The 20589-nt window shown below is 55.8% G+C and overlaps 1 protein-coding gene across 1 annotated transcript in view; it reads right to left on the reverse strand.

Annotated features, from left to right (window-relative positions):
• Kdm2b (lysine demethylase 2B) overlaps window positions 1-20589 on the reverse strand; it is a 115224-nt gene that overhangs the window by 59891 nt on the left and 34744 nt on the right. Inside the window, exons 7-11 of the mRNA XM_033762450.1 lie at window positions 17548-17641; window positions 16109-16262; window positions 8944-9059; window positions 3121-3247; window positions 19-263 (exon numbers count right to left, since the gene is read on the reverse strand). Coding sequence (XP_033618341.1) covers window positions 19-263; window positions 3121-3247; window positions 8944-9059; window positions 16109-16262; window positions 17548-17641 — 736 coding nt within the window. The remainder of the gene's footprint in view (window positions 1-18; window positions 264-3120; window positions 3248-8943; window positions 9060-16108; window positions 16263-17547; window positions 17642-20589) is intronic.

Genomic DNA, 20589 nt, shown 5'->3' on the forward strand with positions numbered 1-20589 from the left:
CTCCGACTCATCGGACAACGTCCTCTTGAGGAAGTGCGTGGCGGGCGCCTTGGGCCTTTTCCCCGGGGTCTCCAGCTCCTCCGATGGGGCGCCGCCGGGCGAGGCCGGGCCATCGGGGCAAGACCGGGGCGCCTTCTCCACGCCGTCCGCCTCCTCCGCCTTCTCCTCTTCCTCCTCCTGGGGCTGCTGCTCACAGGACTCCTCCTCCATCTCCAGCCAGGAATCTGATGAGAAGCCGTCTACGCTGGCCTTTCGTGGGGCATCTGCAGGGGCCGGGGCGGAAGGCAGAGGGGTGAGCACCGAGCTCCGCCCCCTGCGCAGCCAGCTCGGCTCCTTCCCGGCTGTCTGAGCACACAGCACTTTACAGATGCACAAAAAGCAAAAGGCCGGGCGTGACGGCGCACACCTGTGACCCCAGCTATTCAGGAGGCTGAGGCAGAGGATGGAAAGTTTAGGGTCAACCTGGGCAGTATAGTGAGACCCTGCCTCTAAATAAAATTCAGTTAAAGAGCGCTGAATTTGTAGCTCAGCACTCCGGATTTCAATCCCCACAACCACCACCACCAAAAAATAAAACCAGCATATATTGTATGACGCCATTCCTTTTAAACATCCTTAACAAGGAAACTACTGCAGATAAAGCGGAGGCAGGCAGGGTGCCTGAGTCAAGAGGATCATGAGTCGTTTTGTTGGTTTCATTTTTTGAGACAGGGTCTCACTTTGTAGTTCAGGCTGCACCCTGAACTCCTTGTGTAGCTCAGGCTGGCTTCGAACTCTCTGCAATCCTCCTGCCTCAGCCTCCTGAGTGCTGGGATCATAGATAGGCATGAGCCACCACGCCTGGCTAGGAGAATCATGAGTTTGAGCAACTTAGTGAGACCCTATCTCAAAACCAAAGATTAAAAAAAGGACTGGGGATGTAGCTTAGTGAGAAGCCCCTGGATTCCAACCCCGGAACCACAGGAACAATGAAAAGGGAAAAGAAAAAAGAAAGTGGATTAGTAGCTGCCTCAAGCTGGGGATCAAGGGGGAGAGAAAGATAACAGCTAACTGACTGGGGAGAAGAAAGGTCCTAACTGCGGTGATGGTCACACACCCCTGTGAGGAGACTAAACACCACTGCACTGTAGGCTTTACACAGACAGCTGTATGGAATGTGAACTCCTCTCCAATAGAGTGGTTTTTAAAATACAAGGTTGGACCAGGGATTTAGCTCAGTGGTGCCGCTGCTTACCTCCCAAGCACAAGGCCCAGAGCTCAATCCCCGGTACCAAAAGCAAACGGACAAATACAAGGTTTGAGCTGGAGATGTAGCTCAGTGGTAGAAGCTTGCCTAGCATGCACAAGGCCTTGGGTTTTCCCCAGCTTTACAAAAGACAAAAAAGTCAAGAAAAAAAGTGGAAGGGAAAGAACAGGCAAAATAAATACTTCTATGAGCTGGCACAGTGATAAACAACTATAATCCCTTCAAGAGGCTGAGGCAGAAGGATCACAAATTCAAGCCAAGCCAGGCAACTTAATGAGATTCTGTCTCAAAATAAAATGAAATGGCTGAAGGGGTAGCTCAGTGGTAGAGCAGTTGTCTCGCATGTGCTAGGCCCAGGGTTCAATCCGCAGTGCTGCAAACGAGACAAAACAAAATTTTTTTTAAAATCTTCCACTGAAGGATTTCTAGGACTAAAGTCCACTCCTGGCACACAAGTAGCATGTGGTAGACAAGGGCATCTTCCTGACACCTCCCCTTCTCCTTGGCAGGTGGACCAGAAGGGCCAAGGGCAGAACAGGGGGAAGACAGTGTCAGCGGGCACCAATTACACAAACCCTGTCTCAAGAGTTCCTCTCCAGCCCTTGCGTGGAATTGGGAACATTATCCTACTACCCTAAATATCTGAGCAAACGCACGGACCCTTGCTTCCCCACCAGAAGAACTGCCACAAACCGTCTTTCCACTCTGCCCAGCCCAGCCTCTAGTCCCCACTGGAGCGTGTAGCTCCTGCAGGCACATGGACTACTCCATAGTTTCTGGAGAGTCTCCCATGTCCCCTGCTTAGCTGGAAGCCCCTGAGAGCAAGTGGTGCCTTGGGTATTTCCATCACCTGAAGAGAACGAGTCTCACAGCAGCCCCCACAAACAGCGCTGACTTCCCAATAAAGAGCCCAGCAGAAGTGTCCCTTGGTCCCCCAAAGTCTCTCAGATGGGCTGCAGGAAGGGAGGGAGGGGCTTCCTGAAGCGCAGGGCTGGAGACAAAGTCCTCGGACTCTAAGGAGAAAATCCAATCTCCGTTTCTGTCCCCGGATGATAAACACCCTGTGACCAACGTGTGACTCCAGGGACCCCTCGCTAACCGGGGGAAGAGCATGGCTCTTCCTGTATGTGCTCATTCGGGGCTCACGGTCACGGAAGAGGCAACTCCAGGGCAGGCGTCTGCCAGCCAAGGGCCAAGGGCGCAGCTGTGTACGACAGAGACGGCCCTGGTCACGGGCACTGGCCACTGCACAGCCCCAAGCTCCACAACCACAGAGGGAGAAGATGACCCAGGATTCCTGCTCTATGAGGTGGTCCTGCTTCAGCAACCAGGGCCGTGAGCAGCTGCTCTGCACATTCGCTTGGACTGCAAGCTTGACCTTCAGAGGTCACGAGTCCCTTTTCTTAAACTGTCTTCTAGGTGGAGGACTGACAAGGATGGCTTTCCCTAAGCCCAGCACCATGGTTCCAAAGAATGCCTCGACCACAGGCAGGGATTTAGCCCAGTGGCACCGAGCCTGCCTTTAAGCGCGAGGTCCTGAGTTCCACCGCCGGTACCAAAAACAAAACAATCCAAAAGCAAACCCTCGGCCAGGTGCGGTGGCACACATCGGTCATCCCAGCACTTTGGGAGGCTGAGGCTGGAGGATGGCAAGTTCAAGCCCATTATGGGCAACTTAGCAAGACCTTGTCTCAAAAAATAAGGGGCTGGAGATACAATCAAGGAGAAAGCCCTCAGTTCAATCCTCAATATGACTCCCACCAAAAAATACCCGCAAGAACCCTCTGAAGCCAGGCCTGTCCCCAAGCCCCACCTTAGGGAGAGTTTCTGTCCTAGCCGGGCAGCAGGGCTGTGGGCACGGCACAGTCACTCACCAATGAGCATCGACTCTCTCTGGTACTCCTGAGTGAGGTAGGAGCGCTGGGTCACGCAGTACACGTATCTCTCCAAGACATACCAGCACATCTCATAGTAGAAGGGGTACCGGAACTTGGGCTGCACCTGCAAGCGAAGACCAGGCAGCCAGGGGTCAGCTTCTGGGGGCACTGGGGAGAGGAGGGAGGCTCCTTGGGGCGGGCAGGCCATTGTCATCAATCTCAGCAAAGGCACAAATGGCAGAGGGGAAGATGGGGGGCTGCCGGAGCGGGGGGAGGCGCTGGGAGGAGACGAGGCCAGTAACATGCGCGGATGAGGTGGAGGTGGAGGCCTGGGTGAGGGTCCCTGAGCTGCACACCCAGGAAGGTCATGGTCCGCTCTGAGCTGCTGCCACAGACAGAGAAAGTCTCTTCCCCGACCTACTGACAGCGCTGTGGGTGCCTGCAGGCGGGGCCTGCCTGATTCCAGCCACACAGACATGAGCTCCTCCTTCTCCAACATTTTTGCACACGCTCTGCTGTCTCTCCATCACTCTTGAACAGAAATCTACCGCAAACCTTACCCATTTACGAATAGGCCAAGCAGCAGCCTCCTGCTCTCTGGGAGGGAGGCCGGGCCTGGGGGTGTGTGACCTAATCTCCCTCTAGGGGCAGGGCCTTAGGCTGGGACGGCCAATGAGGATGGGGGTGTGGCCCCACCTACCTCAGGGGCGGAGCCTCAGGCCCTGAGGACCAATGATGGGATGTGGCCTCGCTAGCTTCCAGAGGCGGGGCCTCGGGCTGGGAGGGCCAATGATAAGGTGCGGCCCCACCCACCTACAGAGGCGAGGCCTCAGAAGTGTCCACCTCCATCTCCTCCCCAAGCTGCACTGCCGGTCTCGTATTTCCACCAGTAGCTCCTTGGACACAAGTTCGTGGCATGACTGTGACATCCTACCACTAGGAGATACACACGCAGGTCTGGAACCACAGACTACAAGGAGATTCCCTCTTGGGTATTTCCTTTTTACGGTAGAACTGGAGACTGAGCCCAGAGCCTTGACCATATGGGGCAAGTAAGTGCTCTACCACTAAGCTACCTCCCCAGCCCAGCCTCTATTTTAGTTTTTTGTTGTTGTTTTTTGTTGGGTTGTTTTTGTTTTTTTTAGACAAGGTCTTGCTAAATCAGTCAAGCTGGCCTCAAACTTGCAATCCTCCTATCTCAGCCTCCTGAGTTGCCGGGATTACAGCCAAACATTAGCTGTTTTTATAGGAGGGGAAGTAAAGGTGGAGTCCGTGTATACGGGTACTAAGAAAAGGCCTGGGGTGCAGGGGGATTCCCAAGGGGGCAGTGCAGGGGCTACACAGAGGAAATGGCAGCCAAAGCTGGGAGAGACAATACCACCAGACCTGCCATGAGGTGCCTGCTGGCAATTGAATCCTCAGTGGGCGCTGAAGGTGGTAGGTCTCCCACCACGGGCCCTCACACGTCTGCATGCACACACTTGCTGGCCTGCTCTTTCGCCCTCTGGCTGAGAGTAGAGACCCCCATACACACACACACACACACACACACACACACACACACACGGCTCCTGTCCCCCAGGAGTTCAGGGAGCTGGAGTCCAGTAAGTACACGTCCCACCCACCTGTCCCGGTCTTTCTGCTGATAGTGAAAGGACAGCACTGTACACTTCCGGGACAAAGAATTCGAGCAGCCCTAAACACTCCGTCTGCTCGCAAATATATCTTCTGCCATTCTCCAAGCACTCACCCGGAAAAGGCTCCCATCCTGCTCTGGGCCCCTCACCCACTCTTGCTGACTTGCTCTGTAGCTTTGACACCCTTTTCCCGGTGAGGGGGCCCCAGCCCTCCGTCTGGGACTCAGGTCCATCTGCTGGCCCTGCCGCTGGTGGACGGTGAGCTTTGGAATGAGATCATGGCCGTCACATGCTTTCCCCTCCTTGGGGAGACGCATGGAGTTGGGTCATCATCTAGCGTTTTCCTTGGCTCCAGCTACTTTCTGAGAGCCTCAGTCAGGGCCGGGACGGTGTTCGTCTTTGTGCACTGCCTGCATCAGTGCCTCCTGGAGCTCACCAAGGAGAGGGACTTTGCAGCACGAAGCTGACCTAGACCTCCTGTGACTGGGAGCAGAGCAAGGGCTCTGATTTGTTTTTTTGTTTTTTGTTTTTTTGGTACCGGGGATCGAACTCGGGTCCTTGCGCTTGCGAGGCAGGCCACCGAACCGCTGAGCTAAATCCTCCGCCCGAGGGGCTCTGATTTGGAAACAAACGCCAGGCCTGGAAATGCAAGCCGAGGCAGAGAGCTCCTCACAGCTGGCGGGAGACGCGGCTGGTACAACTTGGAAGGTCATTTTGACTTTTGAAATTTGTGTAGATGACCCAAGCCACTGTGCCCTCCACTGGCACTGTGATGCCTAAGAATCATAATAAATTAGAGGGGAAAAACTGGAGGTGCTGTATTATAGAAGGGGAAAATAAATAGATCTCCCCTCTTGGTTGCTGAACCCAAGGGAAACCAGCTGGGTTAAAACAAATGCTGATGAAGGCCAAGTGTTTTTATTTTGTTGTTGTTGTCGTTGTTGTTATTTTTTTTTCCAAGAGAGGACCGCAGGAAACACAATTTGCAAAGAATTGACTTAAAAACAGATTGTCGCCTTCCACCCTTCTCCTTCAAAAGGTTTCAGCCACATGCCTGGGAACATTAAACACATGATTGCTCAATATTATTTGGTGACAAACTTAGAGCTTCACCAAACTGAGTTGTTAACCGAACCTGGTCCAAAACAAAGGGCCAGGCAGGCAGATGGCACGCACGGCTTCCGGCCCGGCCGGCAGTTGATCTATCAATGGGCCTCAGTGAGTCCATCTGGGTCCCCAGTGGCCCATCTGAGTGGCCTCTCTCAGAGCCCAGTGGCCTTTGGAGAGGAGAGCTGAAGGCGTCTCCACAGATCTAGAACTCCGGGGTCTCAGGAAGTTGAAGAACTACAATACGAGGGTGGGTGGAAGTGTTTTAAAATTTGTGTTTCTCCTGGAAAAAAAAATCAATGAGGGGGGGAGAAATCCAATGGTAGAGGGAAGGGGAGAGGAAGGGGAAATTGTTTGCAGTTTCCAAACAGACTCACTGCTATGCTGCATTACCTTTCCTGGGGAGGCTGCTTTCACTTGAGCCATTAAGGGGGGGGGGAAAGCAAGCGTAAGACAGAGGCGGTTTGGTGAGTGATCGCATGGACCTTCCCTAACCCTCAGCAACCTTACTTAGCACGGACTGTTGCAGATATCATAGGAAAAGAGCAGGCATACAGCACATCCTCCTGGGGGAGCTCCTGCCATGACTTTTATGAACGGGGAAGATTTTATCAAAGATGGGCTGGGAATCCACAAGTCCCCACAGGCCTCGACCTTGTGGCCAGTGACACTGCAGGGTGAGGTCACCTCCCCTCTGGCCCAGAAAAACTGAAACAGTGACAGCAAGACGAGGCTTCCCGACCAGGGAGCACCGTGGAGTGCTGGTCTAGATGGAGGTCCCCCAGCTACAGCTGCAAAGGCAAATCCCTTTTCTCAGGCAAACCCGCCCCACTGGACCTGCAGGCTGCACCCCACCCCCACGGCCGCCTCTTGCATTAGGTTTCCAAGCAAAGCCCTGTTTTAGGACTCTTGGAAAAAAACTATTTTTAAATGGCTGTAACCTTCTTAAGAGAGCTCATGGGGATGCAAAGAATGAAGCTGCAGCACTGACAAGGAGCCCTGGCACTTTATCTGGCTTCCAGGACTCTCTCTCCCCAGCGCCTTTTGTCTGCCTTGGCTTCCAAAACATAAACAATTGGGCCTTGTAGCCAAGCCCCTCTCCAAAGACCAGAAATCAAAGCAGATTAAAACGCCTGCCAGCCCCCAGCAGCCATCCAGCTCCTGCTCCAGGGAATCCAGATGGGGTCCCCAGAGGGGGGACAGGGGCCTTGGGGGAGGGGCCCTGCCGTGTCTCCAAGCGTGACACTTAGGGTCCCCACCACCCTGGCCCCTGCTTCAAGCACTGCAGGAAGGGGGCTGGGCTCCTCAGAGAATGACAGGCCGATACTCTGGGGTGTGGACTCCCAGGGGAGGGCCACGGGAGGGGACAGTTGCCCAGCAAGTTGCCAGAGCCTTTTGAAATCCCTGCTGAGTTCTCAGCTTTCAGGAATTGCCTGGAAAGTCGGGGGCCTGACTTCTCCCTCTCTAGATGGCTCGTTTCTAGCCACACCCACCGAACAGACCGGCCCGTTCCACAGGGCCGGCCAAAGAACAGTTGGCTGGAGCTGCAGAGAGTACTTGACCCAGGCTGAGAGATGACCACTTACGTCCAGCAGTGCTTTTCTCCTGAACAGACCAGGGCTGGCTGGCCTTTCCAGGCGGGACAGCGGGGCGGGCGGCGGACAGAGAAGGGAGGCGAGTCCACACAACAAGGTGTTTTCGTAGGGTCCCATGCCAGACCTGGGCATTGCAGGAAATGTGTGTACACCCTCAGAGCCCACCCAACCCGTCAAGTGGTCTCCCCAAACCCCAAGCCCAGGCCCTTCAATGGCGGCAATGGTAAAGAGGTCAGACCCACATCACCCATGTGATTCCACAAAAAGCTAGGCCTGAAAACAAGATCACTCGGCCCAGAGCAGCCCTCTGTAGATGTTTCTCTAGGGCACCACAGCTCTCTCCCAGGCAAACCAGGAAGAAAGGGCTCAGTGCACCATACAACGACACAGTATCCAGGCACTGTCCAGGGCTGCGGGAAAGAAACGCGCAGGAGCCCGCGTACTTCCGGATTCCATTGTATCACTGGTCCAGTAGAGGCAGATCTACAGAGATGGCAAGCAGGCTGGGGGCTGCAGGGCTGGGGAGAGGGGGTACTGGGAGTTAAGAAGCACAGGTTTGCTTTCGGGAGTGACGAAAATGCTCTGGAGTTACGCTGACAGTTACGCAACTTTGTGAATATACTAAAACTTATTGAACCGTGCCCTTCAAATGATAAACCTTATAAGATACGAATTATATGTCAATTGAAATAAAATAACTATAAGGGCCAGGGATTTAACTCATTGGCACCATGCCTGCCTTGCAAGAGCAAGGTCCTGAGTTCGATCCCTGATATCAGAAAACAAGTAAATAAATAAATATTTAAATATCTGACTAAGAACAAAAAAGGGGAAAGAGGAGGAGAAGAAATAGGCCTTCGTTGCCCCAGGGCTCCAGTTTCTGACCCCTGAAGCTCTCTCAGGGGCCTGGGGACACTTGGGCGATCCCCAGCATGGGGAAGGGGCAGCAAGTTCCCAGCTTTTCAAGAGATACTCCCAGCAGCCAAGGGAACCGCACACACCAGCCTTCCGGCCTGGAGCCTGGGGCCGGGGAGACAAGATCACTGTCAAGACCTGGGGGCCCCCCAGCCCCAGCACACACAGCCTGGGTCCCCTTCACCAGATTCCAGGATCCCTGGAGAAGGCCCGGCCAAGACCAGCCAAGCCCGGTCCCCGGCCCCACTGCCTCCAAGCATCAGTAATAACAACACAAGACCCCCAACCCCTCCGCCACCTTTCCACACACACGAAGGAGGAAGCCACGTCCTTGACATGTCACGCTTTCTCAACACGCGCTTCCTCTTCTGTGAGGGGGATTTTTGGCTGCCTCTACCCTGGAGGTGAACAGAAACTTCCAGGCCTTGCAGGGAGAGCTCCCGTGAGGATTCCCCTCACTCCCTCCTCACAGAGCCAGGACTAAGGCCCGGCCTGAAGCAGAACGGGAGGGAGGCGGGGGACTGCAGTGGCCAGGCACAGCGCCAGGAGAGAAGGAGCCTCCTTACCCGGGTTCTGTCCTCGATCTCGTAGATCCGCAGCTGCATGGGCACGTTAAAGCTGTGTAGGATGTTTCCGCCGAACACCAGGGAGTCTACAGGGGTGTAGACTGCATGGATCCAACCTGTGGGTGGGCAAAGGGAGGATGAGCCACAGGGCCTGGGAGGCCCTAACTTGGAAGGGTGGAGCGAGGGCAAGGGCGTGCAGGAGGGCACAGGGAGCCAGGGCTCAGGATGCAGAAAGCCGAGAATGCTGGCCAGCCCGGAGGACGTGGGCCAGCAGCCCCTCGTCTCCCCCACCCCCAACCCCAGTGCTGACAGAAGCTGCACAGCCCCCACCCCAAAGACTTCCGTGACCAAGGCTCCCTCCTGGGATGGGAGCTGGAGACCCCTCCCGGGCGACACGCCCATCTCAACATCCCTGAGCGCAGCAGTCTCAGGACCACGAAGGACAGAGCAGAACTGTGACTGAGGGGTGCCATCCTGCCAGAGGCACGGGACCCAACTCGAGTCATCAACCCCCGCCCCAGGCCCATTTCTGGGCAGTCTCGGCCACTCGGCGCCTGTGTTCCGCTCAGCTCTAGGGCTCTGCCGCGCAGGTGGGGCCTCTCTCCTATACAAGGCAGCTTCTCCAAAGCAGGGGACCACGATCTCCCTCCCCACAGGATCATAGGCCACAGCCGGCACAGCGCTGAGGGAAGGACACTGGGGTGCTCCCTGTGCCACAGCATTACAAGGGCTTTCCAGGGCTTGGTCCACTGATTCTCACAGAAACCCTGAGACAGACACATTACATTCGAGCCGGATTTCCAGACGAGGGACTGTGGCCCGGGCACGTGGATCCCCTCAGGATTCTGCTCCCAGGAAGTCAGCCTTCACCTAGTCCACGAAGGCTAGGGACGAAGAAAGCCACCCCCTTGATTCAGTACGAACGACCAGGCCTCAGCTCAGGCTGGCTGCATGGAGTGCCGAGCAACCCCCAAGGGTTCCTGGCTGCGGGACAGAGAGCTCCGTACCAACTCCAATTTACAGGCGCAAAACCGAGGCCCTAACGAGGCCCTCCACGCGCTAGATGAAGTCGCCGTTGGCAAGGGAAGCAACTCCGTTTTTAGCTGCGACTGAACTGCCCCAGAGTCCTGGGGGAAAAGCATGGAAACACGCAAGGGAGGCAAAAAGAGAAACAGGATGAGAAATAAGGGGCAGGGGCAAAAGGGATGGAGTCAGAGAAACTCGCCACAGAGGCAGAGGCGAGGAGGCAGAGAGGGGCGGAAGGGTAGCAGCGAAGTGAGACAGCCTCTTCTCCCACCCATGTGTCTAATTTTGCAGAGGCCCGGCCCGCCTCCCCCAAGCCCCAGCAGTGCCAGCCGCCGTCCCCTGGAGCTCTGAGACTCACCAGCCTGAGTCACAGGCTGCCATCCAGGAGGAGCACAGTGAGGCTGCCGCCTACTGGGGTCGCCCAGCCACAGGCCTCCCTGCTGTGGGCAGAGCTGGCCGGCCTCAGGGGACAGCAAGGGAAATGTGGTCATGAAGAGCCACATGCAGACAGGTACGGAGGCTTTGCTTTTTTTTTTTTTTGATACCAGAGATCGAACTCGGGTCCTCGCACTTGCGAGGCAGGCCACCGAACCGCTGAGCTAAATCTCCGACCCAGAGGCTTTGCTTTTTTAAACTCGCACTCCCCAGTGTGTGGCCTGGGCCATCAGAGGCCACCGTGAGCGAATGACGCAGAACCACTTGGGCAAAAAGACAATGGCTGCGGTCTTTAAGACTGTCGGCTTCAGTTTGCTCTGTCTCCCGCCTCCTCTGCTGCCTGCAGGCTGAGCCTCGTGGCAACCACACTTCTGTTCCCACAGAGCGGGCTCAGCTCACTGTCTGGTGTCCGCAGTCTTTACCACATCAGCATCATTCGGGCTGGGACACCCAGGTCTCACGGCCCGGTCCTCACCCTCCTCCAACTGTGTCTGCCTGACGTGAAGGAGGCCACTCCCTCCCTGTTGGGGACTTGGTGAGCAAGAACTCCATCCGTCCAAGCAATGGACACGGAGATTGGTGGCGCTCACAGATCACAGGGGTTCGGGAAAGGACGGTGTCCCCATTAACCCACATTTATCAACTCCCCACTGTCCTGGCAAGTCACCGCCCCCCCGGACACACCTGCCTTCCAGCTGTCACCCCCAGGAGGGAGCAGAGAGGAAAACAGGAGAACCGCTGTTGCAAGCAGGACAAGGAATCCACATGTGCACACATTAGAGGGATTCTAGAAGTTTCTCCCACTGTCCTTCCCATTGCAGGGCCACACTGGCAGGCTGGGCAGCCTCCCCGACCAGCTGACCTGGGCTGACACCAACACCATGCTCAGACAACCAGGGAGGGGCAACAGAGCCTCCACAAGTCTCACCAAGTGTCCCCAGGCCACAGCCGTCAGCAACAGGAAGGCAGGAAACAGGCTACTCGGGCCAGGCCAAGAGGGATGTATCAGCGAACCACAAAACCTACTACGGAGGTGAACTCCGCGACCCCAGGGGCCGAGCAGGGTAACAGAGGCACCCAGAGTCTCACCCATAGCACCGATGCTAAGGGTTCTGAATCCAGAGCCCCCTCTCCTCACATCCACCCCACTTCTGTAGCCTCCGAAGGGAGAACCTCACAGGCTTCCATCGTGAGCCGAGCCGGGCCAGGCTGGGCAGGCGCCAAGGATGCGGACAGGAAGCGAGGATGGTCTCGCTGCAGGACCTCGTCCCTACTGGGGAGCTGCGCAGTATCCCAGATCCAGGGCGTGTTTGGTTCAATCCACCGCATGGTACAAAATGGAGAATTTTCTCCCAAAGTCACACAACCAAAAGACCTGTAAGCCCAGGTCTCCGAAATCCCAGGCTAAGAGGGAAGCAGACGGCGGCCTGGGAAAGAGGGCTCTGAATCAGGCACACTTGTGTTCTCACTCTACCCTGTAATTTACTGCGGGACCTGGGTGTCAGGTACCATCATCATTGTTTTTATTTATTTATTTATTTATTTATGTATTCTGAAACAGGGTCTCACTATGTAGTCCAGGCTGGCCTTGAACTTGCAGTGATCCTCCTGCCTCAGCCTCCTGAGCACTGGGATCACAGGTGTGCACCACCACACCTGGCTTCCATCGTTCCTTTTTTTTTGAGATAGGGTCTTACTATGTAGTTGGGACTCACCTAGAACTCACTTTGTACCCCAGGCTGGTCTTGAACTCACAGAGATTCTCCTGCCTCAGCCTCCCGGAGTACTGGGATTACAGGAGTGCAACACCACATCTGGCTCCATCATTCTTTTTAAAAGGGCGAAGGGGATGTTTGCAAGGAAGACAAATAACCTATGCAAAATGTTTACTGTAGCTCATCTGAACTGGCACGGCCAGAGGAAAGACTGAGCCCATAAATGTGTTCAGGACAGTGGAAGAAACAGATGCTATCTGGTCTCTCCAGGTACTTAAAGCCCCCAACTTCCTTTACCATGACTTCCTCCCTTCAGCTGTTCTTACCAAGCTGAAACCCAGCACCCTTGGGATCTCGATGTTCCTGACCCTGACTCCAACTTCCTCTGCCACATCTAGGGCTATCTGGCTCAGCAGAACAAGCCTCTATTTCTAGTCAACCTACTCCTTGTCAGTCTCCTTCAACAGATTTCTGCTTCCTGACAGTTTTCCTAGACCGCCCGGGACCAAAGCCTGATGAACCACCGGCCCTGAACCACAGCCCCTGCACCTTCACAGGGAAGAAGACTTAAGCCGTATCTTACAAAAATATTGTGTCCTTTAAAATCTCCCTAACCCACCATCTTCCCCAGAGCCTCCAGAGACCTGCCTGGGCCTCTCGGGGCGGCAGATGGGGAGATCTGACGACAGTGTGAGGTGGGAGGAGGCGTGTGAGAGTCGCACCAGGTCCCAGGTGGCAAACACTAGCACTAGATTCTCCGATGCAGAAAAACTCTCAATGGGCAGCCACAAATCCCTCTTGGCTCCCCCAAAGCCACCAGCTACCTGCCCCAAATCACAGACACACGGAGCGGGGCTTCCCTGCAGATCAGAGGGTGTGGACACTGGAGAGGACATGAGTCTCCCAGAAGACCCAAAACATTCATCTAGGTCTATGGAATCCAAAGCTTCAGGCTTTTAGTTTTCACTGGTTAGCAAAAGAATGAGAAAAATAAAGATGGTGTAAATTTTCATGTGCTGCCCTGCCCATGGCAGTGGCAGATACTTATAATCCCAACCACTTGGGAGGCTGAAACAGGAGGGTTACAAGTTGGAGGCCAGCCTGGCCTACATATAGTAAGTTTGAGGCCACCTAGACTACATAGCAAGATGCTGTCTCAAAAATCTAAAGGAAGAGCTGGGGATTTAGCTCAGTGGTTCAGCCGCCTGCCTCAAGTGCAAGGTGCAAGTTTGATCCCCAGTACCAAAAAGAAAAATAAATGAAGCTAGGTGTGGCAGCACACACTAACAGGATGTGTGGTAGCTCTTGTGAGGCTGAGACAGGAGGATCACTGTGAGTCCGAGGCCAACCTGGGCTTCAAGGCTGGCCTGAACTACATACATAGTAAGAACCTGTCTCCAAAAAAAAGAAAAAAAAAATTCCCAAAGTGAAGGAGGAAAGGGGAGCGGGAAAAAGAAGATCTGAAATGTATTCCCTGCTCATCCACACATTTAACCAACTATAGATCAAAAACATCTTGCCGGGCGTGGTGGCCCACACCTGTAATCCCAGCACTCGGGAGGCTGAGGCAGGAGGATTGCGGTGAGTTCAAGACCAGCCAGGGCTACACAGTGAGTTCCAGAGCAGTAAGTATGAACTACATAGTGAGACCCTGTCTCAAAAAACAAACAAACAAACAAACAAAAAAATCTGGTCTGCTGCCTTGCAAACACAAGGTCCCAAATTCAATCCTCAGTACAAAAAAAATCTGGTCTGGAGAAGGACTGTATCTATACCAAACATCCACAGACCTTGTTTTCCTGTCATTCCCTACATACAGCATAACAAGTATTTACACAGATTTACATGCATTAGGTGTTACAAGTCTTGCAGAGATGGATGCTGGAATCCACTGGGGTGCAGGAACCTACCTTCTGGGGTGCAAGGTTTGGCTGCACACCCAGCTGTGCACTATCAGGACAGCCATCAAACAACAGTGCTAAATGATGGGGGCTTTTTCTTGTTTTTTGTGTTTTTATTTTAAACAAGGTCTCTCAGCTGGTCTCGAAATCAAGACGATTCTCCTGCCTCAGCTTCCCTGCTGGGATCACAGGTGTGTGCCACCACCCCCAGCTTCTTGGTTCTCGTTTGTTTCTTTTGTGATGGTATTTACCACTGAGCTACACCCTCAGCCTCTTGCTTGTAATCCCCATCTTTAGCAACTCTACCCATTCCCAGCTTTTCTCAGGGTGGGGCTGGGGTGGAGCTCTGCGGCAGAACGCCCGAATGCAGCCTCCCAAGCTCTTCGCTGCTCGCTCAGGTCACTGGACTCAGCCCCGCATCCCATGGGGGCGTGCAGCGGGCCCCTCCCAGCTCTAGGAAGGGGCCCAGGCCTGTCTCTAGCGGTCAGCAGTGCAAGGTCTGGGCTGGGGGGTCTTGAGGGTCCCAGACAACAGCCCCAGCCCGCTCCCAGGTAGATATACAACTTAGGTGCAGAGAGGAAGAAAACCCCAGGTCACAGAGAGCCAGCAGCAGGCCTGCTCCGCCGACACCCGCGGGGCTGGAGCGCACATGGCAGCAGAAGCCTCCACTCCTCCCCACCACCGCGCTGCACCTGTAGAGCAACACCACGCCCTGCCACCAAGTCCCTTCCAGCAGAAGCAGGGGTCCTTCCCTTCCCTGAGCTCAGCAGGCCAAGGGGAATGACCTGGGGCCACAGAGACAAAGTCACCCCAACTGGACCCTCGCCTGCAAATCCCCAATCTTCCAATAGGACAGTGTCTCCTCTGCCCACCTTTCTCGGAGAGCCCGCAGGGGGAACTGCTACCGCATCCTCACCTACGGACACTGCACATCCAGACCCAATGTTCAGAAGCCTATGTGTGTCAGCTTCTCCATCCAAAGGACCTTGGCGGCCTCAAAGTATTCCAGTCTGAGCTTCCACCCAGGGAAAGGTTCTCTGAAACTGCCTGGACACACCTGAAACTAGTTTCTGCTTGTATACCTCCAGTGATGAACAGCTCACTCCCTAGCAGAGCAAGTCACGCCAGTGCCACTTGAGCATTCCTCTTCCTCCAGGCAACAACCTGCCACCCAGCTAACAGCAGCCACCATAATCCCCTTACCAAGTGCCCCAGCTCAGCACTCCCTCCAAACTCCTCTCACTAGAGGTGGTTTCCAGACTCTTCTCTCTTTGGGCCAACTGCCCCTCCAAAGTATAAAACAAGCAAGAGGTATACAATTCCCATGTGTAATCTGACCTCTTTGTGCTCTAGAAGCAGGATGGTCACCTCCCTCATCTTGGGGAGAATGCTTCCATTAATATAGCCTAAGAACAACCTGCCTGACTCCTGGGTCATTGGCCACATCCACAAATGACTCAGCCTATAATCCTGGAGATCTTACTCCAAATTTACAGAGAACACCCACTGGGGATGGTGGCAGACACTGGTAATCCCATCACTCAGGAGGCTGAGGCGGGAGGATTGCTTTAAATTCAAGGCCAGCCTGGGCGACATAGTAATTTAGCTGAAGGCCACCCTGAACTACACAGCAAGACTGTCTCAAAAAATCAAACAACAAAAACATATAAAAAACAAAACTAAGGCATAGAGAGGTGAAGTCACAGCTCCTAAAAAGCAAAGCCAAAATTCCAGCAGAGGCTGCGCGTTGCCTTACCCAAGTCCTCGGGCGGGGGGGCAAGCACGCACCCCATCGTCTGAACCCAAAGGAACAGCCTCTCACACAGAAATCTCCGAGGGCGGGTCTTGGGGAAGACCCTGAAACTCCCCCAGGGAGAGCCTGAAGCTTTGTCCAAGGGACAGGGCAGGGGTGTGGAGTTGCACTTTCTCTCCCGCTGCCCAAGGCCAAGGCTGGTCTGCCAATGGCCAGTCCAACCCACCAGGCCCACAGGAACCTGCGCTTGACCTGGCCCCAGGGCCCCAGGACACTGCCTGGAAGGGAGGAGGAGCCAGGGGCTGAACAGAGCCAAGCAGCCTCTCGGAACGTACCGGAAGGGATGAAAAACGTGTAGCCCTGTTTCAGCTCAATTCTTTGGCATCGCTCCACACGGTCTCCCAGAAAGATGTCACTCTGCTTGCCTGACAGCACCCACTCCTCGTACAGTGCCAAGTTGTGCAGGGTCGGCGGGATCAGCCAAAAGATCTAGGGAGGAAAAGGAGGTGGTCAGCCAGTCTCTATCACCCAGAGACGGCCCCACCTGGGCAGGGAGGGGACGAGAAGGGAGAATCCATCGTCCAGGGGCCTCAAGATCAGGCCAAAGTGGGCAGGAAGGGCTCTGCCACCTGTAGGGAATCTCCACTCCAGCCAGAACACCAGCGGAGGAGAACTTCCTGCAGCGGCTGGAACAGTCTCTCGCCTGAGCCACAGGCGTGTCGGGGACGTGGGGAAGGAGAAGAAGGGAATTTCCTATGTACGATAAAACGGCCCAATAAACAAAACCAGCTTTCGCTCACTTTGGAGAAGGAGAAAAAACATCTGGAATCCAACAGGTTGACTTCCTCCCAGAAATCTCTACCAACACATCACTTTAAAACAAGCACATAGCCAGGCGTGGTGGCGCACACCTGTAATCCCAGCACTCGGGAGGCTGAGGCAGGAGGATTGCTGTGAGTTCAAGACCAGCCTGGGCTACATAGTGAGTTCCAGGTCAGTCTCAACTACATAGTGAGACCCTGTCTCAAAAAACCTAAATAAATAAATAAGTAAATAAAACAAGCACACAGGATGGCTGGCACACAAGCACTTTTTCTTTTTTTCAGTTTTTTGAGACAGGGTCTCACTGTTTAGTTGACTCTGACCTGGAACTCACTATGTAGCCCAGGCTGGTCTCGAACTCACAGCGATCCTCCTGCCTCAGCCTCCCGAGTGCTGGGATTACAGGCGTGCGCCACCATACTCTGCACAAGCACTTTCAAGAAGAAGTATACCCATGCAGGGATGTGTAAGTCCCCACAGGACAGCCAAAACGGACAATGCAGGAGCACCCTGGGCACCCCACATCTCCCTCCTCAGGGTGATGCCCGCATCTTGTGTATCTTGTAGGCAGGTGAGGCCAGTAACTGGACTTTGGAGTTAAAGGTCTCAGTGCCAGCGCTGAGATGACAGCCAGGGGCGACACACAGAACCAGACCAGACTGAGCTTCAAAGTGGCCTGAGGTGCTCAGAACACTGGGTAAGATGTGATACAAAATAGGTGACCTTGACCTTTGCCTCCAGGAGGCAGACAGCCAGGAGGGGGGCCTAGGGGATGGAGTGGCCTAAAAGGGCAGGGCTGGCCCTAGGAGGAGAAGGAGGAGGAGGAAGAGGAGGAGGAGGAAGTGGAGGAGGAGAAGGAGGAGGAGGAGGAGGGGGGAGAGGAAAAGGTGACCCCTCGGGACACAAGAGAGCCAGAAAAACAGCGAAAGTTGGAGGACCAAGAGAAACTCACCTTCCCTCCCCGGAAAACATGGTACCACACGGAAGTGCCTCCGAAGTCGATGTGGAAGTCAGTGAAGCAGCCCTTCACACTCATCAGACAGTACCTGCAGCAAAAGAACCAGGGAGGGGCGGACAGCAACTCAGGGACCACCTGCGGTGCGAGCTGGGCAAAGCCTCCGGCGCCCTCTGACCTGGTGCCCTTTCATAAATGATTACACTGGGGGATTTTCTTTTTCTAAAAATCCAAATCTAGCCGGAGTTCCCCTCCCAGGGGATGCCCCGTTGATCAGGTGACCATTTCAAGAAGCTGGGCTTCTTGCTTTTGAGTTCCCAAGAGAGTAGCAACCAAAAGGCCCCTGGGTCCCCTTCTACTCCCGCCCCCACTGATGCGGAGCCGCAGTTCTCCCAAGCTCCAGGCCGGCCTGGAGCAGCTGGGCGCCCTGGAATTCAGTTGTAAACCGCCAGTGTTGCTTGCCAATTACCAGTCCCCATACACCTCACTCATTCAACCAGCTGGAGGAAGAGAAATGCCTAAGACACGCGCCCCCTGCCCTGGCCGATGAGAAGCCGGGAAAACTTAAATGACAAGATGATCCCCACTGGATCACCCAGTGAGAAGCAGGGCCAGCCCCAAAAGACCACACAGAGTGAGATCCCACCTGCAGGAAATGTCCAAGTCCAGAGAGAGCAACAAACAGATGAATGGGGCCAGGGGCTGGGGTGGGGGTGGGAGTGACGCTACCAAGTGCTCGGGTACACTGTGGGGGGCCGGCAATGTCCCGAAATGGACTGTGGTTGCACCACTCTGGGTGGACGAAAAACCTCTGGCTTGCACTTCCCACAGGCGAATGATACGGGAATTATACCCATGAAGCTGTCAAAAAGTGAAGGGATTAAGAGAAGACCTGGGGGTGTTGCCAGGCAGGGAGGGGGAGAGGCTGGGGCAGAGGCTGTGACTGCGGCAGGACCCCGCGGCTTCCCTTCCTTCTGAGCGCAAGAGCTAGAGGCCCCTTTTCTCGCCGGACACAATGCTGCCCCCACCCCTCCCTGTTGTGCTGCCCTCCTCTGGGCGGGCAGAGCTTGGGAGGGGGCACGGAGCAAGCAGGCTTCCAAGTCCAGGCCAGGCAGACAACGGTAACAGTCCCCCCCAAGCCACTCCCCCCTCCCAAGGGCCCCGGGGGGTACAGACGGGCGGCACCCCCTCTGCTCAGGCCCATGCACAGGCTGGTGCACACAGGCTTACCCACTGACCTCTTTTCCCCGCTGCACTTTGCCTTTCCGTGGTTTGGGGAAGAGAGGACGAATGGGGCGGGGACAGGCGGGGAGGAACCAGTCCAAGTGGAGAGATGAGGGGGCACGGAGGGGGTGGGAAGGCGGGAGGGAGGGCTGGGGAGCCCCTCCTTCTGGCTGCCTTTTGCACCTTGCGTTCAGGTGGACCGGGCTCGGCAGTATGCAGGCAGCGTGCCCCGCGTCCCTCCTCCGGATAGGCTGGGAGAAGCCTCAACCATGTGTCTGCAGCAGGCTGGCAAATCAGAAGGCCTTCCCGTACATCACAGCCCCGCTGCCTAGCAACCCCATCGGAGGGGTGTAGTTGACAGCCCAGGACGCAGGCTGTCACGAAGCTGGCACTAGGGCTGCTTAAGTCCTGACTCCGGCTGCACACCCGCGCCACTGCCCGCCCTGGGCCAGCCCAGCTGGGTCCCCAGACTGAAGGCCTGGGTTATCTTCTCTTCTCCAAGGCACGGGTAAGCCCCGCCCCACCCCCCCCACCCCCACGGACCACACCGGCCTCTTCTAAGCACTTCAAAATATTAGTCCCTCCATCCCCGGTACCCCGCCCCAAAAAGAGCTCAAAATACTAGTTTTCAATCTCCTAAAAGCACCTCTCTGTCTTGGGTTTTTATTTTTTCTTTTCTTTTTTTAATCTAACCTTGGTTTCCACCCCCTCCAGGCCTCTGCCGATCGGTGTAGGGTAAACAATTTCAGTGTGTGGGGTGGAGCCAGAGGTGCTTCCTCCAGCCCGCAGTTGAAAGCCGCTGGGCACTCACAGCAGAGAGGACGGGAAAGGAGCTTGGCCATCTCGCCAAACTGGTCACTGTCACTCGGCCCACCCTCCAGCCCCTGACCCCATCTCCCCCACACGTGGAAAACGGGACCCCTGGCTGCTGTGCGCTGAGAAAGTTCTCCAAGTTGCCCTGTGTCACATCTGCCCTCGGGTCACCCTCTGTCATCCCCCGAGGGCCCGCAGGGGGCTGGGGACGTCACTTTCAGACGCCTCTCGAGAAGCGGCCCCTCCCCCTAGAGTCCCTCATTTCCTGGCCGCCAGGCCTGGGCTGCCCCTCCCACCCAGCAATTGATTGCAGGCATTAGGGCAGCCAGGGTGGCTGTTGACAGGGAGGCTTTGTCCTGGTCCCTGCAGCCAGCAGGCCACCCCAGGCTCCCGCCCCCGTTGTCTGGGGCTCCCCGTTCGCTCCTGCCCGCTCTGGCGTGACGCCTTTGCACTGACCTCTACAGCTTCCTCTTCCCAAGCACACCGCAGTCACATGGGCACCCCGGCTCTGTGCCTTGGCCGCTAAGCTCTCCCCGCCAGCCGCCCGCCACCCACCGCCCGGTTTCCGCAGCGGCCTCGGGGTTCCTGCCCGGACATCCGCACCATCGACACCCCTCGGCCCAGGTGGCGTCTGCGTAGGAGGGCTCCCTCCAAGTTGGCAGCTAGAGATCAAGAGCCTCCATCCAGCTGGGCCCTAGAGGGGTTCCCACCCTCTAAGGCCGGGCTGGCTGGAAGGAGCGAGATAGGAGGGGGCGCTGCACCTGCGCCACCAACTTTGGGGCACTGCCTGGGGTCGGCGGAGGCGGGGCAGCTCTACCCTCCATTCCTCTCCAACTTGGAGAAACTACCCCTGCGTGGCCCAGCCAGCGGCCCCTCGGGCAAAGGTCCTGCAGGGGACCCCTGGAAAGCTGGCACCCGTGGCGGGATGGACTCACCGCGTGGGCGCGAACGCACACCCTCACACTGCCACCCGCCCCGGGGACACAAAGAGCTGCTGGGCAA

This window comes from Fukomys damarensis, unplaced genomic scaffold, assembly GCF_012274545.1.
Source record: "Fukomys damarensis isolate Sample0158 unplaced genomic scaffold, DMR_v1.0_HiC HiC_scaffold_12, whole genome shotgun sequence".
Lineage (NCBI taxonomy): Eukaryota > Metazoa > Chordata > Mammalia > Rodentia > Bathyergidae > Fukomys > Fukomys damarensis.